The 18,132-nt window shown below is 37.3% G+C and overlaps 2 protein-coding genes across 2 annotated transcripts; one reads left to right on the forward strand and one right to left on the reverse strand.

The window, feature by feature from the left end:
- The first annotated feature begins 4,359 nt into the window (after positions 1 to 4,359).
- On the forward strand, positions 4,360 to 12,456 carry LOC103463980 (glomulin-like). The gene is made up of 18 exons (XM_008407763.1): positions 4,360 to 4,552; positions 5,871 to 5,993; positions 6,784 to 6,894; positions 7,833 to 7,941; positions 8,226 to 8,475; positions 8,719 to 8,809; positions 8,893 to 9,059; positions 9,145 to 9,198; positions 9,296 to 9,326; positions 9,409 to 9,498; positions 9,963 to 10,004; positions 10,102 to 10,175; positions 10,325 to 10,409; positions 10,860 to 10,966; positions 11,654 to 11,717; positions 11,799 to 11,934; positions 12,009 to 12,103; positions 12,179 to 12,456. Exons 1-18 carry the CDS (start codon positions 4,511 to 4,513, stop codon positions 12,272 to 12,274), a joined length of 1,767 nt encoding a protein of 588 aa, XP_008405985.1. The 5' UTR covers positions 4,360 to 4,510; the 3' UTR covers positions 12,275 to 12,456.
- On the reverse strand, positions 12,287 to 17,589 carry lg4h1orf146 (linkage group 4 C1orf146 homolog). The gene is made up of 5 exons (XM_008407764.1): positions 17,470 to 17,589; positions 17,201 to 17,294; positions 15,789 to 15,960; positions 12,659 to 12,737; positions 12,287 to 12,573 (listed from the first exon to the last, which is right to left on the reverse strand). Exons 1-5 carry the CDS (start codon positions 17,533 to 17,535, stop codon positions 12,466 to 12,468), a joined length of 519 nt encoding a protein of 172 aa, XP_008405986.1. The 5' UTR covers positions 17,536 to 17,589; the 3' UTR covers positions 12,287 to 12,465.
- Positions 17,590 to 18,132: the final 543 nt, after the last annotated feature.

Consider the following 18,132-nt stretch of genomic DNA (forward strand, 5'->3'; position numbering starts at 1 on the left):
ATAACAATAAAATTGTTATACGCTTTATTGTTTATGATGCTTTATTACTGTATGGAAAATAGTCCATACAGTATGGACTATTTTCCATACTGTATGGAAAATATAGTATGACAAGACATCTTGTCCACAAGACATGATATCTTGTGGACATCTTCTCTGATGTCCACAAGAGAAGAACATCAGAATAACTACGAACATGTTCAGGTCTGGAAGTTCAAGGAAGCTCACCCTGAGAGCAGATCACAAAATGCTTCAGGTCTCCAAAACCCTAAAATGCCATCTACAGCAGGCTGTTACTGTCGTTAAGAAAGTGACTGCACAAGTTGAACTTTCATGGGAGGGAGGGGTGCAATCAGGAAACCTCTGCTTTCTAAAAAAAAAAAAAAAAAAAAAAAAAAAAAAGAGCAGGAAGCCCAGACAGAACTTAGACACAGACCAGGACTTCTAGAATAATGTTTCTAGAAAAATCAGAAACTAAATGATTTTGACAGCAGAACAGAGAACATGTTTGGCATTAACCAAATACAGAATTACATGGAAATAACCCCAAATCAACTATGAAGCACGGAGGTGGATGTGTCATGGATTGGGAATGAAGGACCCAGTCAGGTCAGCATCATAGAATCCAGCATGAATCCACAGGAAATCCTCAAACATCTTAAACTTTCTTCAGACCGTTGTCCGTTAGATGGCTGCAGCACAGTATGAAATGATGTCACAGTGGTTAATTTTTTTTCATCTTTTTTTTTTCAAGATGAAAAAATAAAATAAAATAGGTTGACCTATTTTATTTTTATTTTTTTACCAATGCCTTTTCAGTAACTTATTTCAAAAATTCATCCATCTAAACATTTTTTTCCCAAAATGAGAATTACGTTGCAGAAATCTCCCCCCCAAAAAACTTTAATTATCTGGATTCCAAAGTGATATATTTTTCTTTTAGTTTATTTTATATCAGCTTAGTATTAGTCAAATATAATAATAATAATAATAATAATAATAATAATAATAATAATAATAATAATAATAATAATAATAGTTGGAATTATAATTCTTGAACATTGTTTCTATTACAATAACTAACATTGGTCTTAGTAATACATTCTAATATCCATCCATTTTCTTTACACCCTGGTCCCTCAGTGGGGTCGGGAGGGTTGCTGGTGTCTATCTCCAGCTAACGTTCCGGGCGAGAGGCGGGGTCACCCTGGACAGGTCGCCAGTCTGTCGCAGGGCAACACAGAGACACACAGGACAAACAACCATGCACACACACACTCACACCTAGGGGTAATTTAGAGAGACCAATTAACCTGACAGTCATGTTTTTGGACTGTGGGAGGAAACCGGAGTACCCAGAGAAAACCCACGCATGCACAGGGAGAACATGCAAACTCCATGCAGAAAGACCGGAAAGATCGGGGCTGGGAATCGAACCAAGAACCTTCTTGCTGCAAGGCAACAGCTCTACCAACTGCACCGCTTTGCAGCCCGCATTGTATTATAGTTTTATTATATAAAAAGATATAAATATGAAAAAACATGTAAAAAAATATGAGCATAAGAATATTTAAAATAAGCAATAAATAAATAATGAATTACATAGATAAAAATAGGCCCTTCCAAGATGAATTACTGAATATTTAAAATAAAAAATATTGTCAATAATCAGTCATTTTCCTCCTGATAAACAGTGCCCTCCTGAGTTAGAAATGGATCAATGCTAGTCTCCCTGTAGATACTTAGCCAAAAATAACTATTGTAATAATACAATTACAAATGTAATATTTGTAGCAATGACAAAAGACCCATTTTGTATCTTTTCCTGCAACCATAAAACGCTTTTTGTGGCGTCCTCCTCTAATTAAATTAAACTGCATTTGAAAACAATGGCCCATCATTAAGTAATCATTGGGATTTACTGCAGTTAAAGTAAATGCTCATGTCAGATGCTGTTTATTTGAGTATTTCCTGCTCCCAGGAGCGGTGTCAAAACAAAATCTCATCAGCCTGCAATTAGGAACAACAAAATGCTGGACAAACATGCAGTGAGAGACAGCGCGTGTGGTATTTACTTTGTGGCTTTTGTCCAAAGCTTTCATCAAACGGCAATACAGAGAGCAAACCTGAACGGCAGATGTCGGCTAAATCCGACCGTTCAAACACGCTGCTCCACCTATTCATCCCAAATCAGGACTGGAGCTGCTGCTGCTGCCACGACGGAGCAGGAAGTCAGTGATTATTCTTCTGCTGCAGAGAATCCGGAAAGTATTCACAGATTCACGTTTTCCAATTTGTGTTATGTTCCAGTCTGATTTCGAATTGTGTTAAATTAATCTCTTTCCTCTAAATTCTACACATAAATTCCCCTTTATGACAATTGAGTTTTTTTCCCCCAAATGTATTAAAGATAGAAATCTGCAAAAATTACATTTACATTAGTATTCACAGTCTTTGCTTAAAGGGGCAGGGTTCTGTGAATTTTTTTTTTTTTAAGGTTTACTTCATGTTATAATGTTATTCCCTCATCAACAACATAACCAGAGTGTTGCCTTGATTCTTTAATTCATTATTTAGAAATCCTTTAATCTTCATATAGCAATTACACTTCAACCTGATATTAGAGCAACTTGTTGTCTGTCCACATTCTTTCTTGCCACTGAGCTCATTCAATCATTCAGCTGTGTAAAACCAAGCTTTTGTGCTTCTGCCTTACAGAGCAGCCCTCCCCCGCAGCTCCCCCTCTCAGCTCCATCAGGCTAGTCAGCAGCAATTAGCAAACATCTGGTGGAACAGCGCATCTGCTGAGGTCATTATAGGAGCTACTTCTCAGTGCAAAGCTGGTAAAACGTTAAAGGGTTCATAGAGGAGCCATGTCGTGATGACTTCCTGAAGTCTGAGTTTCAGAAAGAGCAGGAGTTTCTTAAAGAGACAGAGGCATTAAAATATAAAGTCAAATTTTTTTTAAGTCATATTATATATATGGCATTTTTAGAACAGCTAAAGGAAACATAGTTGCTTGATTGTGCTATAAATCAACACTAAAGCATATAATACCGCCAATTTAATACTTTGATGATCCACTTTTGGCAGCAATTACACTTCAACCTGATATTAGAGCAACTTGTTGTCTGTCCACATTCTTGCCACTGAGCTCATTGAGACTTTCAAAGCAGCAGAAATGTTCCTGGGTCCTTCCCCAGCTTCATGCCTCAAGACAATATGAACTGCAGAAACTCTTTTTTGTAATTACAATTACAACTGGAAGTCTTTTAAGATACTGTATGTCTCAAAAACAGGTTTGCTCATCCAGTGATTGAAATTCACACCCACTTTACTTGTAAAACATCTCAATCTCAGTCAGACTGGACTGAGGCCATTTACGAACATCAGATTTCAAGTCTTGCCCCCTCCACCACTCCGATTCTTGATTCACAATTTGATTAGACATCTACATAAATATATGTTTTGATCTATAAACCATTCCATTGTGGCTGTGGCCATGTGTTTCAAGTCATTGTCCTACTGGATGGTGAACCTTTGCCCAAATCTCAAGTCTTCTGAAACAAACCTCTGAGGCTTTCACAGAACTGCTGGATTCATACTGTCATTAAGTTACTCATACTTAATCTCCACTTACTAATTAAGTTACTTTTGGAGGCAGGTGGATTTTATTTACTGGAATCAGAGTTCAAAAGGTTGAGCACAAATGAACTTAAAACTTTGAACAGCAACGTGCTATTCTCCCTCCACTTCAGAATTAAACGACCTTCTAAGAAGCGTCTGTTTTTTTCCTGTGGTTTTTATTATTTTTCCTTTTCTTTCATATTTTGTCACAGCTACAAAACCACATGCAAAAGGTCAAGTATAGGTAGCCTCAATTCTGGGCTGATAGTTGTCATCAGCTTGGCATGATCTCATTTAACATCGACAGGTTTTACAAATAAAAAACAGAAGTAGAAACATTGTTCATAGAAAGGAACAAAAATACTGACAGATATACTTTTCAAGGCTGTATATTTTGCTCATCATCTTAAAATAACATGTAAATGTCAACTAACATCTATTTCAGTCACAGAATATGAAGGTAAGCATGAAGCGCCACATCACCACCTACACAACAGGAAACTACCTAAGCACTTTTGCAAGTTCACCTTAGAGCAGAATTTGTCAATTTACAACATGGTCACTTTGAACATTTATTTTAACGTTTAGAAATATTAGAGAGGCAGTTCCTACGTTATTAATTTTCCACGACCGAGTGCTACTCAACTCGATGGTTCAAGCCAGCGCCACGTCTTTCTGTGTCCCGCTTTAATCCTATTAGCTGTGAAGCACAAAGGGAGATAAGAGGTTTATGTTTCAGTTCCTCACACACTGAATCTTTTTCTCTCCCTTGAGACACCAGGAGAGCTATTTATTTGATCATTTAGATACCACCACTACATGCACTACATCTGCTGTGGACGTATTGATAACAGGATTGGCTCTGAGGGCGGAGGAAACATTGATGATGAATGAAGATAAAGTGCATGAGATCATCCAGAGATGGGTAAGTCCACCACAACACAACTGAGCTGAGGTAATCATGTTTTTATTGGCAATGCATCGACTTATGATACCATTGTGAGAAGAGATTTTAAAATAGTACCTGCTTTACTAAATTAGATACCAAAAGTAACAAAAACTTTGTTTCTATGATTTCTTGGCTCAATCTTATAAGAATTATGAAGGTAAAGTCTGTTTTTGTTGTTGTTGTTTTTTTTGCCACTTCTTCCAGATCATGGAAGAAATGTTAAGAGTGGACAAAGTACAAAATGTGGTTTTCACATTTGTTTTGAGTGGCTGATTTTAATTCAGTCACACGTGACAGAAAGGCTGAGTAATGTAATGAACATCCTGTTTAAGGGCAGCCCATCATCTCAACAGGATTTCAGTCCAACCTGTCCTGGGGAGCACTATGAACCACAGTGTCTCAAAAGAATTTGTACTGCCTTTGTTACTGAGACATCATAGGCATGGTCCATTATCCATCAGGAATATTACCTCCTTTTGACATTAGGGTGCTAATGGCCTCATTATTTGACTCCAGTATGTTGAAGCAGAGACACGTCTAAAAGTTGCTCAGCAACAAGGCCCACGAGGACTGGAGTTTCCCACCCTTGTCCTGGACCCTTATGATGATGATGTTAATGTTGCACTGTTCGACCAAGACCTGTGGGGACTTAAAGATCAACGCAGACCTGGAAAAACCAAAAATTACCTAAAATTGAACATCACCAGGTCAAAACACTTTGAATACCACCCCCAGAAAAATGGCACAATCAAGATTGATGGACTGGGGCTACTAAAGATCATGAAATTCCAATGCCTTGGCTTGCTGGTCACCTTAAAAGTGGACGTGGTGTTTAATACCTATGCAACAAGGCTCAAATGGTAATAAGTCACACAATTTGATATGTGATAAGAATACCTCAGGCATCAATCAGGAACATCACCTCCTTTAGTACCTGACATTAGTTTCAAGAGGAGGTGCATTGGCTTATGATAACTGATGCACCTTGGTTATCATAAGCCAATCATAAGTCTCTCCGGAGACAGAGGAGCCATGCTGCAGACCTCGTATAAATGGGAACAACTCAAGATGAGCAGCACAATGAATGAAAGCATTTTCACTTCTGAAAAAGAGAGAGCTTAAGGTGGGTTATTTATAGTTTAGACATAAATCCAACTGAGATGATGGTATGACCATAAACAGGCTGATTATGATGACAGACCTAGTCATCGCAAAAATCCTAAAAGTACAAATCGGAATAAATCTGTGTGGAAAATACTTTCTCATAGCACATACATGATATCTATTTATTCAGCGCGAGACTCCAGAAGATTTGAAGCCGGAGGACTACCAGCAGTTCAGGGATGTCGGAGCTGCCTGTCTCAGTGGGGATGATGGCCAACAACTGCTGAAATTTATCCAGGATGAGAAAAACCAGGTGACATCACTAATACTTTAGGAGGCAGACCGAGGGTCTCCATACTGTATTCACACCCTAAAGATATGAAGTGATGACAGATTGACTGTGTTAATCTGTCAAACAGCACTAAAAGCACATCCAGCTATGTTAAACATTAAGATGCAGCAGTTACTTGGTGGTTGTTGACCTTTTGACCCAAAGGTGTGGAGGGAAACAAGCAGATATTCAGTTAGATTTCTCGCTCCACTGCTAACACCCATCAGCATGGTGCTCCTCTAAGTGCCCTTGGTTGTCCCATCTCGCCACACTTCATGCAGTTGTGTGTAGCCTACTGTGAGAAACATTTCTTACCATTGTCTCATTTGTAGGCTAACTGTATTCAAGAGCTGAAATGATTGAATATGTAATGAGAAGCATTCGCTTGAGACGTAGGGGGAGGTTATTGCTCACAAACAGCAGCAACGTTTATATTTCTTAAAACATTTCTCCTAAGTCAGTCCTTGTTGATTTTTTTAATTTGCAGCTGTAAGGTGTAGCACTTTTAAGCATGACAGTTATTGAGTAATTTATGATAGAAACATAAAGGAATCCAAAATATGTTTGCACCTACAGTGACTCTAGAAATGATTGACTTTGGGGGCCTCAAAATAGATTTCTGATAAGATTATTTTTCTTGAACCTCCCTTCAAGTAGAGATCAGTCCACATAAAATTTTACTGTTAGGGCCAACCTCTACTTATAAAATGTACTTTGTTATGAAGGGACACCATTGTAGTAAATAAAGGTGTGTTTTCTCACCCACCCACAGGGGATTGTGAAGTCCATGGGCTGTGGTCTGTTGGCACCTCTTGTAGATGAACTAGTTAGGAATAAGAAGAGTCATGACCACTGCCAGACTGCCATCACACAACTGACCAAGGTGGGTACCAGCAATGCATCTTCAGTCCACATCTCCTAAAAAACAGAGAAGGTTTGTGGAAAAAAAGGGAAAGTATTAGTTGTTCTTATATTAGAAGGTCACAATTCCATAAGGTCCTGTAAATAATGTCTCCAAATTCAAGTGATTAAATACTTTGATGTCAAAAAAAAACCTCAAATGAATCTTAGAGTAAATGCATATTTACATTAAGTTTTTATAATAAACATAACTCTATCTAAGCTCCAAGCCTTTTACCCTGTATGTTTCATTATGGTGAGTTTCAGTCAGCAATTAAAATCCCTGATTTTTTTTAACCTAAAGCTCACAAAGAAGCAGATAGTGGATAGAATAAGAAGAGGATAGAAGAAGAGGATTTTGATTTCACTTCCCTAAGAAAACAAAAATAAACCAGATTCTACAGCAGAATTCAGCATGTGTGCTGTCCTTTCATCCTCAACCTTGTAGTTTTGTCACAGTGTAAAGAAACGCTAATCATTTACTTAGAAAAACATAATATGGAACACATTGACAATCAATTTCACAGAGGAAAAAAAAAGAAAGATGCTAGAGGAAAAGATGGCTGTTCAAATTTTAAAATGTGGTCAAATGATGTTTAAGACCTTCAGGTTAATGAAGGACCTTTAAGGAATTCTAAGAACCCATCAGAAGCCAAATTTATTCATCTGACGCCAACTTATGGCACTACAGACCGGCTTTTGATAAAAAAACATCCTTTGTGGCGTTTTTCTCTTTACTTTGGCTTCTACAGTAAACCTTGGTGTCTGTTTTACCTGAAACTGTCTCAGTGGAATTTACCAAAAAACACACTGACAACAACTTCCTTTCAACTCCTGTCAGTTAATGAAAAAGCCCAACAAAAAAAGAAATGACATACCGAGGTTGAATTCAAGACACTTCACACATGCTCTGCTTTGTAGACGTGCAGCTCCAGAACCCTCCTGGAGAGCTTCCTTGAATTAATTGAAGACCTGGATCCAGGCGCCATTTCTGAAACCATTCTCGTCCTTCTTCCTCACCTTCAAATAGGTATGTAAAGCTACTTTGTTAAAACTTTTACATGTCACATTCACCATCAATACAGCAGTGAAAAACACACTTATAAGTCTCTATAGTATAAAAGGTTCTGTTAAAGTAAAAATCACTAGTTGCAAGGCAGTTTTTGGAAGCATGTAAGGTTAATCTAAGGCTTAAACGTAGACACAAAGTTTCACAAAACATGGTATATGGCTCCCCCTACAGTTGATAAGCGGAGATCAATGTTGGAGAAAATTCAGTTAAGTTAAATACATAAAAGTTTTTTATTTTTTAAGTTCTGCTGCAGCTGGATGAGAACCGAGCAGCCGGTGTGGGTTTGGTTCTGTCAGCCCTTCACAAGCAGCTGTCCCGGCTGCCTGTACCTTACACCCAGCAGCAGGAGGAGGCTGATGAGCACGGTTTGTGTCGCAGCTGCGTTGCCCTGGCGACGTTCACCAGGCCTTTTATAGACGGGGTGAAGAAGAAGGATGAAAACTGTAACCCAACACCAGAAGATGAAAAGCTGAAGGCTGAGATTCTTAAGTTGTACGTTTCTGTTCCAGTGCTTTTCTTGTGAACACCTAAGTAAAAAAAAAACTGCATACTTTACTGGAAGAGCCTTGTGTAAACATGCTATGTCTATTTCTGGATCTTGTCAGAGATGATTTTTAAGTTTTTTTTAAAAGTGCAATTTGGCAGAAAACAACCACTTTTTTATTTTATCACAGACCTTGTTTTTCTAGTTGAAGGTACCAGAACAGATGACCTGATTGGTGTTTCTGTTTCCAGCTGCATGCTGAGTTTAAAAGAACCTTTGCTTGAAGCTGAACTGAACCAAGACAGAAAATCAACTTTGTGGCTCTTTGCAGTAGAGATAATGGTACTAAATCAAAGAATCGTTTCAAATATTTATCAAGGGATATCTCCTTTCTTTGTGCCCAGATTTCTTTTTGTGCATTGCAGGTCATCCTGCCTGCAATCAAAGAGTCTCTTCCAGGCCTTCTGTTCTTCAGTTCTCTGAGGAAATCCACCTCGATGGATACTGACCTGTCCAAGGAGTCGGCTGCATGCTTGGCCTATCTGCTTTTTGTCCAGCTCATAGCCATGGACACATTTCCAGCCGTGTTCAGGTGAGTAGTCAGTTAGCCCTGTGATGTGTTTGTTCACCTTTATAATAAATGTGTTATACAACTTGCACTCTTCCATCCGTTTTAGCCCTGTATTTATTCTTCAGTGCAACATGGAGCACATCAATCAACTCCTCAGTAGGTATGCTAGCAGTAAATTAAAGGTTAACATTTTTTTTGCCTTTAAAACAAAAGAAAGATGTTTGCCTAAAGGTCTGTGCGTTTTGTATTTTTGACAGGAAAAAGGAATCGCATTTGCTCAAGGGACTGGTATGAAAAGAAATCACAGAAAATCCCCTGGAGAAGAAGGCATCATGTTGAATTTTTTTAATTTTTAATCATTTTGCCATAGGCACTATTTGCTAAAAGCTTGGAGAAAGTGGAAGATAACAGCCTTCCAGTAGGTCTACTAGATCTGGAAAGCTTCTATAGTGCACCACAGGTAAGATACACCACATAGCTGTTATGTTTGTGTTGAGTGAAGGACCTAAGTCAGTGGTGTCCAGAGTCGGTTCTCAAGGGCCGGCACCCGGCATGTTTTAGTTCTCTTTCTGGTTTAACAGATGTGGATCAAATGATGGCTCATTAGAAGCCCTAAGAAGAACATTGACATGCTGAGAAGGTTGTTACTACCACCAGGAAGAGAACTAACACATGCAGGATGCTGGCCCTCAAGGACCGACTTTTTGGGCACCACTAACCTTAATAAGAGTTACGACAGCCTCTTGGAGTGAAGAAACGGACGGATGACGGCGTGACGTGTTTTAATGACTTGACCAGATGAACAAACGTATTCATGTGTGATTTCGGTTTAATTTCTTATTTAATGGAGAACAGATTTACTTACATGACTATTTCTAAAAACCGAGGTTCAATAATCTAAATTTGCTGCTCTGAAATTCACAGAACCTGCGACAAGTTCTCACCAACTGTCCAATTCAACATTTGGTAAGTACATAGTCACTTGTGATAACAGAACAAATGTCAGATCAATGTGAAGAGCAATATTTTGGTGATTTTCTTTAATAATTTCATGTTTCTCCAGAGAGAATCGGGACTGAAGGTGTTTCAACTTTTCATTAACAAATTGGATGCTGAAGCAAAGCATAAATTCTTCAGGTGAGAATTTAAGTGAAAATGTCTTTTTGCATTTGTAGATTAATAGCTGTACATATTATACTTGATGAATACCTCAGACTGCTATATTTTCCCATTGTCTTATGTTTATTCTACACAAACACAATTTCTTATCGATCCCTCTTTTGCAGGTGCATGTTAAAAACAAGCCACCATGCAGGTGTTGAAGGTTACATAGTGAACAACATCAGGAGTCAAATTCAATCGTCTATAAAGGTGAGAATAAGGTAGCTTCTTGTCACTTACTAAAGTTATATCTCAGAACATACAATATATTCACAAGACGAGCTGTGTAGAGAATTAACAGATTACTAACCTAAAACTGACCTGAAGTAACCCCAGATCATAACTGTGACCTCACATGATGGCTCAGTTCATTCTGCGTTCTTCTGATTCTGAAAGCATTAACCAACCCAGCTTCATTTGGTGATCATTTAGTGAATGTTAACCTAAAATTAGCTGAGGTGACAAAAAAAAAAGATATTTCTGGGGTTCATATAGAACAATACAGTTCAAGTAAGAGAAAATGTATTATTCAAATTCTTTTTGTATTTTCAACACAGACATACATAAAGACCTAATCTGATCAACATCTTCATGGCTGATGTTAGCTTTGATCTGATAACTCTGTATGAATGAGATGAATCTGTCATAACTCTCCTGCAGGGTGAAGCCAATAAGTGGTTCTTGGGTATGGAGCTTCTGCCACTGCTTGAGCTGGTGCTCAGTTTACCACGAGCTGCAGAAACGGATTTACTCACCAACATGGACAAGTGAGTCGTATTTCCAAACACAATCCAGTGACTTAACTCACTGAAACCTTTTGGCCAAAATATTCCAGCAATTAAGGCTAAGCTGTCAATGCACTGTTATTCATTTTAGCCTTTGCAATATGTCTGAAAGTAGAGTCGGAATCAGTATCAAATCAATACTTTAATTTCAGATTCCGTCTTGAAGTTTTATTTCGTTTTTGTACTGTAGTTTCTCAAACCTACCTCTCAAACTATGATTTCTTTTGTCATTTATTTAAGAAAATATGCACACAAATTTATTCTGTTTTTCTATTGTTTTTACTTGTCATTTTAGTTTTTTCATAAAGTATTTTGTACACACCAATAAACAAAATAATCCAAAGGAGGAAAAAACCCCAAAACAATCAAAAGCACCTAAACGTCAGAAACTTGAGGATATATCAAACCAAAATTGTAAAAAGTATCAGTATTGCTATCAGTGACTCTGCTGATAGCAATACTGATACTTTTTACTATTTTGGGTAAGGAAATAATATATATAATATTGGTAAATATTGGCTATTGAGCATCATAGTTATATTAATATCCAATATTTATATTGGCCCAAATTAAATCAGTGCATCCCTCCTGACAGCAAAAAGAAAGCCTATAAATTCAACTAAACGATCATCAAAGGTTATGTTACTTCAGATGTTCTGTCTGTTTCAGAATAATGGAGAGTCTGAATCTTCTGCGCTGTCTGCTTATGAAAGACAAAGAAATGAAGAGCGACGTAAGTCAGTTTAATTCACCAAATTCCTTCTGCTGGTCTGCCTGGCCAGTCTAAAAAGCTGCTGACTTTTGTCACCTTTAGGCTGATATATGGGAAGAACTATGTAGGATCAAAGATGAATACCTAAAAGTGCTGCGAGTGTGTATCAGCATGTCGAGAGCATATTACTCTGCCGAGATGAAAGTGCTGAAGGAGGAACAAAAGCTAAGAGTGAAAGGTACAAATGAGCTGCTGATGTGTGAAACAGTTTAACTTCATATTTTATTTCTATTCATGCTGTTTGTCTTGCAGAAGCCAAAGATCATGCTCGGTCTACCAGACTGTTAAAAACCATAACAGTAAAGAATGACAAAGTCACCCATATGTCTCCAGAAGTCCAGTTTCAGGTAGAGATTTTTCTCTTTCTAGTTGACTATTTTGGAGAAGGCTCAGCAAACATTGATGGTTCTCTTGTCTCTTAGGTGCTGCAGAGTGCTTTGGTGACATTTGACTTAATGGAAAGCCTTGTAGTCCGAATAGATGAGATCACAGAGGAAACGCAGGGGAAAACACACTGAGACAGCACTGGGAACTTTTGATGTATTTTATTTCTGTTTGTTTGATGGATAACATAAAGAATGCAGTACTGTAAAGTGATCATTTCATCTTTGCTGAAATTATTTTCAAAAGTACAGTTTGTGTCATCAGCAGGGACTGTGTGTTATTTTGTGTCATGCTAAATAAAGCAAACTGGATCACCTGCTGGGCTTTATAAAATGTCTCTGAGCATTTCCCACACAGGACTGGTCTCAATGATGTGAGCGCGGGCCAGAGACATGCGCTCTCGGATTTTATCAGCATGCGGCTTACTGGTGGCCTGCAGACAATCAGGTTTGTCTTTATTTTAAATGCTGTGAGTGAACAGCAACAGAAATCACTTGTTTTCCCGAATAGCAAGTTACCTTGGCGATTGTCAGCATTCCTTTGGCTATTTGTGCACCATTTCGTACAGGAAGGATCTTCAGATTGCTGCCGATAAATCTGAAAATGTAAAGAAAAGGTTATCTTAAAGTTTCTGGAATTATAAGAAGGGGAAAGTTGATGAGTAGAGGTACAAATTGTAATCTTTACCATCACACTAACAGGACCATTAGAGTCACCAGTGGGGCAATTACAACACACGATTCACTTCCATCTATTCAGGTCGTCCTTGCCCACAGTTGAGTATTAACTAGCTACATTTACTCACATTTACTTGAGTAACGTTAAAAAAAAAAAAATACTTTTACGATGCTGTACTTTTTACTTTTACTTGAGTAATTTTATTATGAAGTATCTCTACTCTTACTTGAGTAAGATTTCTGGATTCTTAACCCACTGAATGATAAACAAACATGTTTTAACCAAAAATTTATCAGACACAGAAACACACCTGCAGTGTTTCTGTGCAGGTGTGCACAGAAACATATATATAAAATATATATATAAAAAATATATATTTTTTATATTTTACTCATTAATGTTTCATACGTTTTTTTATTGAAAGAAACTGATTTGATTCTTTTACTGATTTTTTTTTAACATTTTTTGTTAGTTATATGAACTATTGTCATTTTCATCCTTTAAATACCATCATTTCCACCTAGCTTTATATTTTGGTCAGTCTGATCATGTAATTTCTAAATATTGATAATTTCATCAGTTATTCAAAATTTTTTCCTAATACTATTTTACTATTATTTGAGTAATTTATTGGATGGCTACTTTTTACTTTTACTTGAGTAAATATATGTTGAAGAAGTGCTACTTAACTTGAGTACAATTTTTGTGTACTCTGCCCACCTCTGTCATTGCCTGATTATCCCAGGGATGAGAATTGAAGCATCTTTAGAAACAAGAAAAGAAGTCAAGTGGACTTCTATGTTAAGGTATGATATTATCTATCATGAGAATCTGCTGTACATCTACATCATCAAAGAAAGTTAATTTCTCTCAAAATCTAAAAAAAAAAAAACTCTTTGATTTTCAGAATGTTAAATCTTTTAAAGTGGCTAATAAACTAAAGTTTTATGATGAGCATATGACACACTTCCTGCTCACACAAACCAGTAATTTATATTATAAAATAAGACAAAGTGACATTTAGAGCCTTATTGTCAAATTACTTTGTTCAGTTTCTATTAAAGTAACTGTGAGATTACATTTACTTTAATGGAAACTGAATTTGATGGAAGGACATTCAAGAAGCTTAAAATACTGTCAGAGAGTTTAGCTGATGTAAAAGCGACAAACAGGCGGAGATGTATAGTCATGTAATGAGATATTAGAAGAGTCCTGTTTTCATTAATAAGTAACAGATTAACCAGGTCACAGAGGATAAAAGTCCCCGTCTCATTGTCTGATGTTCGACTTACAATTTTCTTATTTTTTTTTTCTCAGATTGACACAAACTCAGTGGGCAGACGTTCAATCTGTTCTGCCACAGTGTCTTCAAGATAAAAATGTATTTTCAAATTCAGGGAATGTAGTGATACAAGTCATGTGCTGTGAATTCAGGCAAAGTCAGTAATTTGATCAACACATCATGGGGGAGGATTTATGGCTCGGTTTCTAAGCTAGCTATTCCTAACATTTTCTAAATACCGCCGTCTATGAGCCTCAACCAGGTGTTACGTTCACAGACCAATTAGTTCGACTCTAACAAGTAGAAACTACGAAGAAACTACGAATAAACTGAAGAAAACAACTTTGGAAAACAATTTCAGTGGCTCTGTTCAGGACTCCTGTTCCTCACTTCTGACGTCCATCATGGCACCTTGTGATTAAATGAGGTTGCAAAGGGCCAATAGTATGCTGACAACATGCTAGCTAATGTTAAAATAGCAAGATAAATGTGAGTAACCATGGCAACCAGTGGGTGCTTAATGGCAGGTCTGGCTGCAATCAAGTTATTAATACTATATTATTATTATTATTATTATTATTATTATATCAATAATAATCAGTTTCCCTTTATTACATTTCCATTTGGGATTAATAAAGTATTTTTGATTTTGAATATTATTATTTCATAATAATAATATTATTGTTATTTTATAATAATAATAATAATAATAATAATAATAATGAGGAGAAGAAGAAGAAATAATTGCTATCGTTATTATTAATATTATTATAAACAAGTTTCAGTATTCTTCCATCATTCATCCATTATCTAACACACACAAAATCTTTTTGGACTGTGGGAAGAAGCCACAGTCCAAAAAGACTGTGGCTTTTTGGACTGTGGTCACAGAGGATAAACGTTCCCGCACACATGCACAGTTCTCCCTGTGCATGTGTGTTCTCCACACAGGCACAGGGAATCGAACCCAGGACTTGCTTGCTGCAAGGCAACAGTGCTACCAATGGTGTCACTGTGCAACCCTGATGTTTTATTTTTTATATTTTACTCATGAAATGTATTTTCTATTCACCGTAGGAAAATTTAAAGAGACCAATTAACCTAACAGTCATAATTTCAGACTGTTGCAGGAAGCCGGAGCACCTGGAGAGAACCTGCAAGCAGAACATTTTAATGTTGTCGTTGCTCAGCTTTAAAATTCAAACAGCTGCTAAACTAGTCAGATATACTTTGGGGAAGATATCTCTTCCAATGAGCAAACTTTCCTGTTCAGGTCAGTTGTTACATTGGGACAGTGGAAAAATTGTTCCCAAGGACTTTAGTATCACCCAGAGCACCGTTTTGTGATGTTTAGTTTGTCAAATTAATCGCTTTGACTTGGGAGAAAACTCTTGATAAACTTTCCCGTCCGGGTCCGTTTTTTCTTTGTGAGATGTGGAAAAAAAAGACGGAGATAAAACCAACATAAGTAAAATAACTTAGATATTTCACCAGGCCTATGAGGGAAAAATTGAGTTATTTCAACACTATACCAGGGGCGGATGGTAGGCAGGAAAACATCCACCATGTATATTAAAGAAAAATGGGAAAAGGAACATAAGTGAGAAAGAATGGTTTAAAATCTGTAGAACACAGCGCACAGCCACCTGACCGTGTCTGAAGAGATGGAAAGCAGTCGCACTACATACCTGTGCTGAATCACAGTCAAAACCTGCAGTTCTTTATCCCCATTAAAGGGAGAATAGAGAAGTACGAAGCAGTTCCTGTGGACCTGCACAAATTTTTCAATGCGTTCAGTTAATCCTGATTCGTCCAGAGGCTCTGGGAGGTCCTGAGGATCAACCAGCAAGAACGCGGTACCTAGGAATTAAAGCAATATGTGTTAGTACAGGTGGTTATTCATTTAAAGCTTATGTTTTAAAAGACCCAGCAGATCTCTATTTACATTAAGCACACTTTGACTCCAACATGTAGATAAGCCTGAACATTTTTGTATCCATAGCAGATTTAGATTTAAAATAATTTTCATTTAAGCAAAAAATTTGCTACTGATAAGCGAGAATGACATCTCTGAAACCATTGTTACGGCCCTGGGCCTTGTGGGCCTGGGTTGCGGGTCTTGTTGTCTTTGTGCTCCTCCCCTTTACAGGTGCTGCTGATCAGGTTGATTGGGAGAGCAGAGTATTGGAACCTAGCTATCTCTGTCTTCTGGGTCGCCTTCAGCCTCCACTCTGCCACTTGACGCTTGTGGTGTTTTGTTGCCAGGCCTCATCTCCCCTCCTTTTTGCACATTTGAGTTTGTCTTTGTTTTTGCACTTCAACACTTCCATATGCACTCATACAACACATCCAAGCATTTGCATTACACCACTGATGCTGATATCCACAATCCATTGTTGTTTTTGGTAATAAATATTCAYTTTTCTACACTTTAACCCCTGCATGGTCTCCCGTTTTGTTATGACCTTGAGCCAGTCGTAACACCATAGTGAAACGATGTATAAGGACAGCCTTTTATGGAGAAAAAAACATTTTATTTAAAATAATTGATCAATTAATACCTAATACTTGAAATAATTTTGGGCATACATGTACATTGCATATACTGTAGTCTAAGTAACTTCTTCCAACAACTTTATCCCTGATCTATGGTGTTTTACAGTCTTCATGATGCCATTTATTCACTAATATTCTCAAGAACCCAATTGGGTCCTTTAGGGAACAGTTGTATTTAACCTGGAATTTAAATATCACACAGCTGGATGGAATCTGCTAATTGGGTCATTAGGTCAACTAATTGGCTGGACTGGGTTTTATTCATGAGTATTGGAGTAAAGGGGGTAAAATAGTACCAAAATCAGCTTTCCTTTTGGTTGCAAAAAATCTAAAATGTGAAAAATATGCATCAATTTGCTTTATGTTCAACAACGAAATGAAATAAGTATTTCGCAGTAAGATAATTGTACAATAAAGTGTAGGAAAGGACTGTATCTGTGACTTGAATGTTTTATTTAAAGTCATTATTCGTATCAAAACGAAACAGAATGGTGGACTTAGGGTTCATAATTTAGACGAGATGGAAAACCGATTATTAGCTTACCTGAAAGAGGGAAAATGAAGGCCCCGGCTTCGACGCTGTCAGAAAACCTTATTCTGTGCTGCTGTGCGCTGAGCGTCCTGCAGGTGTCATGGTTCTATCGAAACATTTTTCAAAAATTAATAATCGAGACTACTTAACTTACTGAACACTTTGCCCACGAGCGCTGACATTTCACTCGGGTGCTAGCTTAGGTTAGCTACAGAGCTTGTTATTTCAAAAATTTACACATATTTTGTCAAAAAGAAAAAATGTTAAATAATTCTCATTACCTGGAGGGATGAGCTAATTATAATTGTCGTTTTCCATTGAGCGATAGTTTCACTGGGCGTAGCCATTTCTGATAAAGGTGGACTTAATGACGCAGTTTAGAAAATTACGGCGACGAAACTGCCCTGTATGGCAGGTCGATTAAACATTTAATCCAAAACCACACCTATCTCTACTATAGAGGCCATGAATATAATTCCTCGCGAAAATAAGCAAAACTTAAATCAGCAAGTATCTACTACTACAAATTATGTTTATCATATCAAATTCCTAAAATATCTATGACATTTTAAAATTTAGCTGGACTATAAAATCTGTTTTCTTTGTAAAATGAACTTTTATATACCAGTCAGTAAACCAATCCAGAATCAACATTTCAACTACTAGGACAACTGATGTCACATTCCCGATTCAAGTGTAATCCTGTAATTCCCATTCCTTTACAGCTACATTCATCCACATTCATTCGCAGGAACACTGCAGATTGCCGAGTCTGAACTATTTAGAGATCTAATTTAAGATTTTTAAAAATGTGAAAAATTTGATAAAACTGATAAAATCTGGTTTGCCTTTGTTTTGTAGTGTTATCACCAAACCGCTAGATGCCGCTAACGTTATGTAAAACCTTGAATGAATTATTTTTCCCCATTTTGTCAACCCTGCTT

This window comes from Poecilia reticulata, linkage group LG4 (assembly GCF_000633615.1).
Source record: "Poecilia reticulata strain Guanapo linkage group LG4, Guppy_female_1.0+MT, whole genome shotgun sequence".
Classification (NCBI taxonomy): Eukaryota; Metazoa; Chordata; class Actinopteri; order Cyprinodontiformes; family Poeciliidae; genus Poecilia; species Poecilia reticulata.

Excerpts from the sequence above, each read along its gene's own strand:
- LOC103463980 (XM_008407763.1), top strand. The coding sequence starts at position 4,511 with ATGATGAATGAAGATAAAGTGCATGAGATCATCCAGAGATGG. Across the intron at positions 6,895-7,832 it reads CCATCACACAACTGACCAAG|ACGTGCAGCTCCAGAACCCT; the intron begins GTGGGTACCAGC and ends TCTGCTTTGTAG. Across the intron at positions 9,499-9,962 it reads GCTTCTATAGTGCACCACAG|AACCTGCGACAAGTTCTCAC; the intron begins GTAAGATACACC and ends TGAAATTCACAG.
- lg4h1orf146 (XM_008407764.1), bottom strand. The coding sequence starts at position 17,535 with ATGGCTACGCCCAGTGAAACTATCGCTCAATGGAAAACGACAATTATA. Across the intron at positions 15,961-17,200 it reads CTTCATTTTCCCTCTTTCAG|GTACCGCGTTCTTGCTGGTT; the intron begins GTAAGCTAATAA and ends TTTAATTCCTAG. Across the intron at positions 12,574-12,658 it reads GAATGCTGACAATCGCCAAG|GCCACCAGTAAGCCGCATGC; the intron begins GTAACTTGCTAT and ends GATTGTCTGCAG.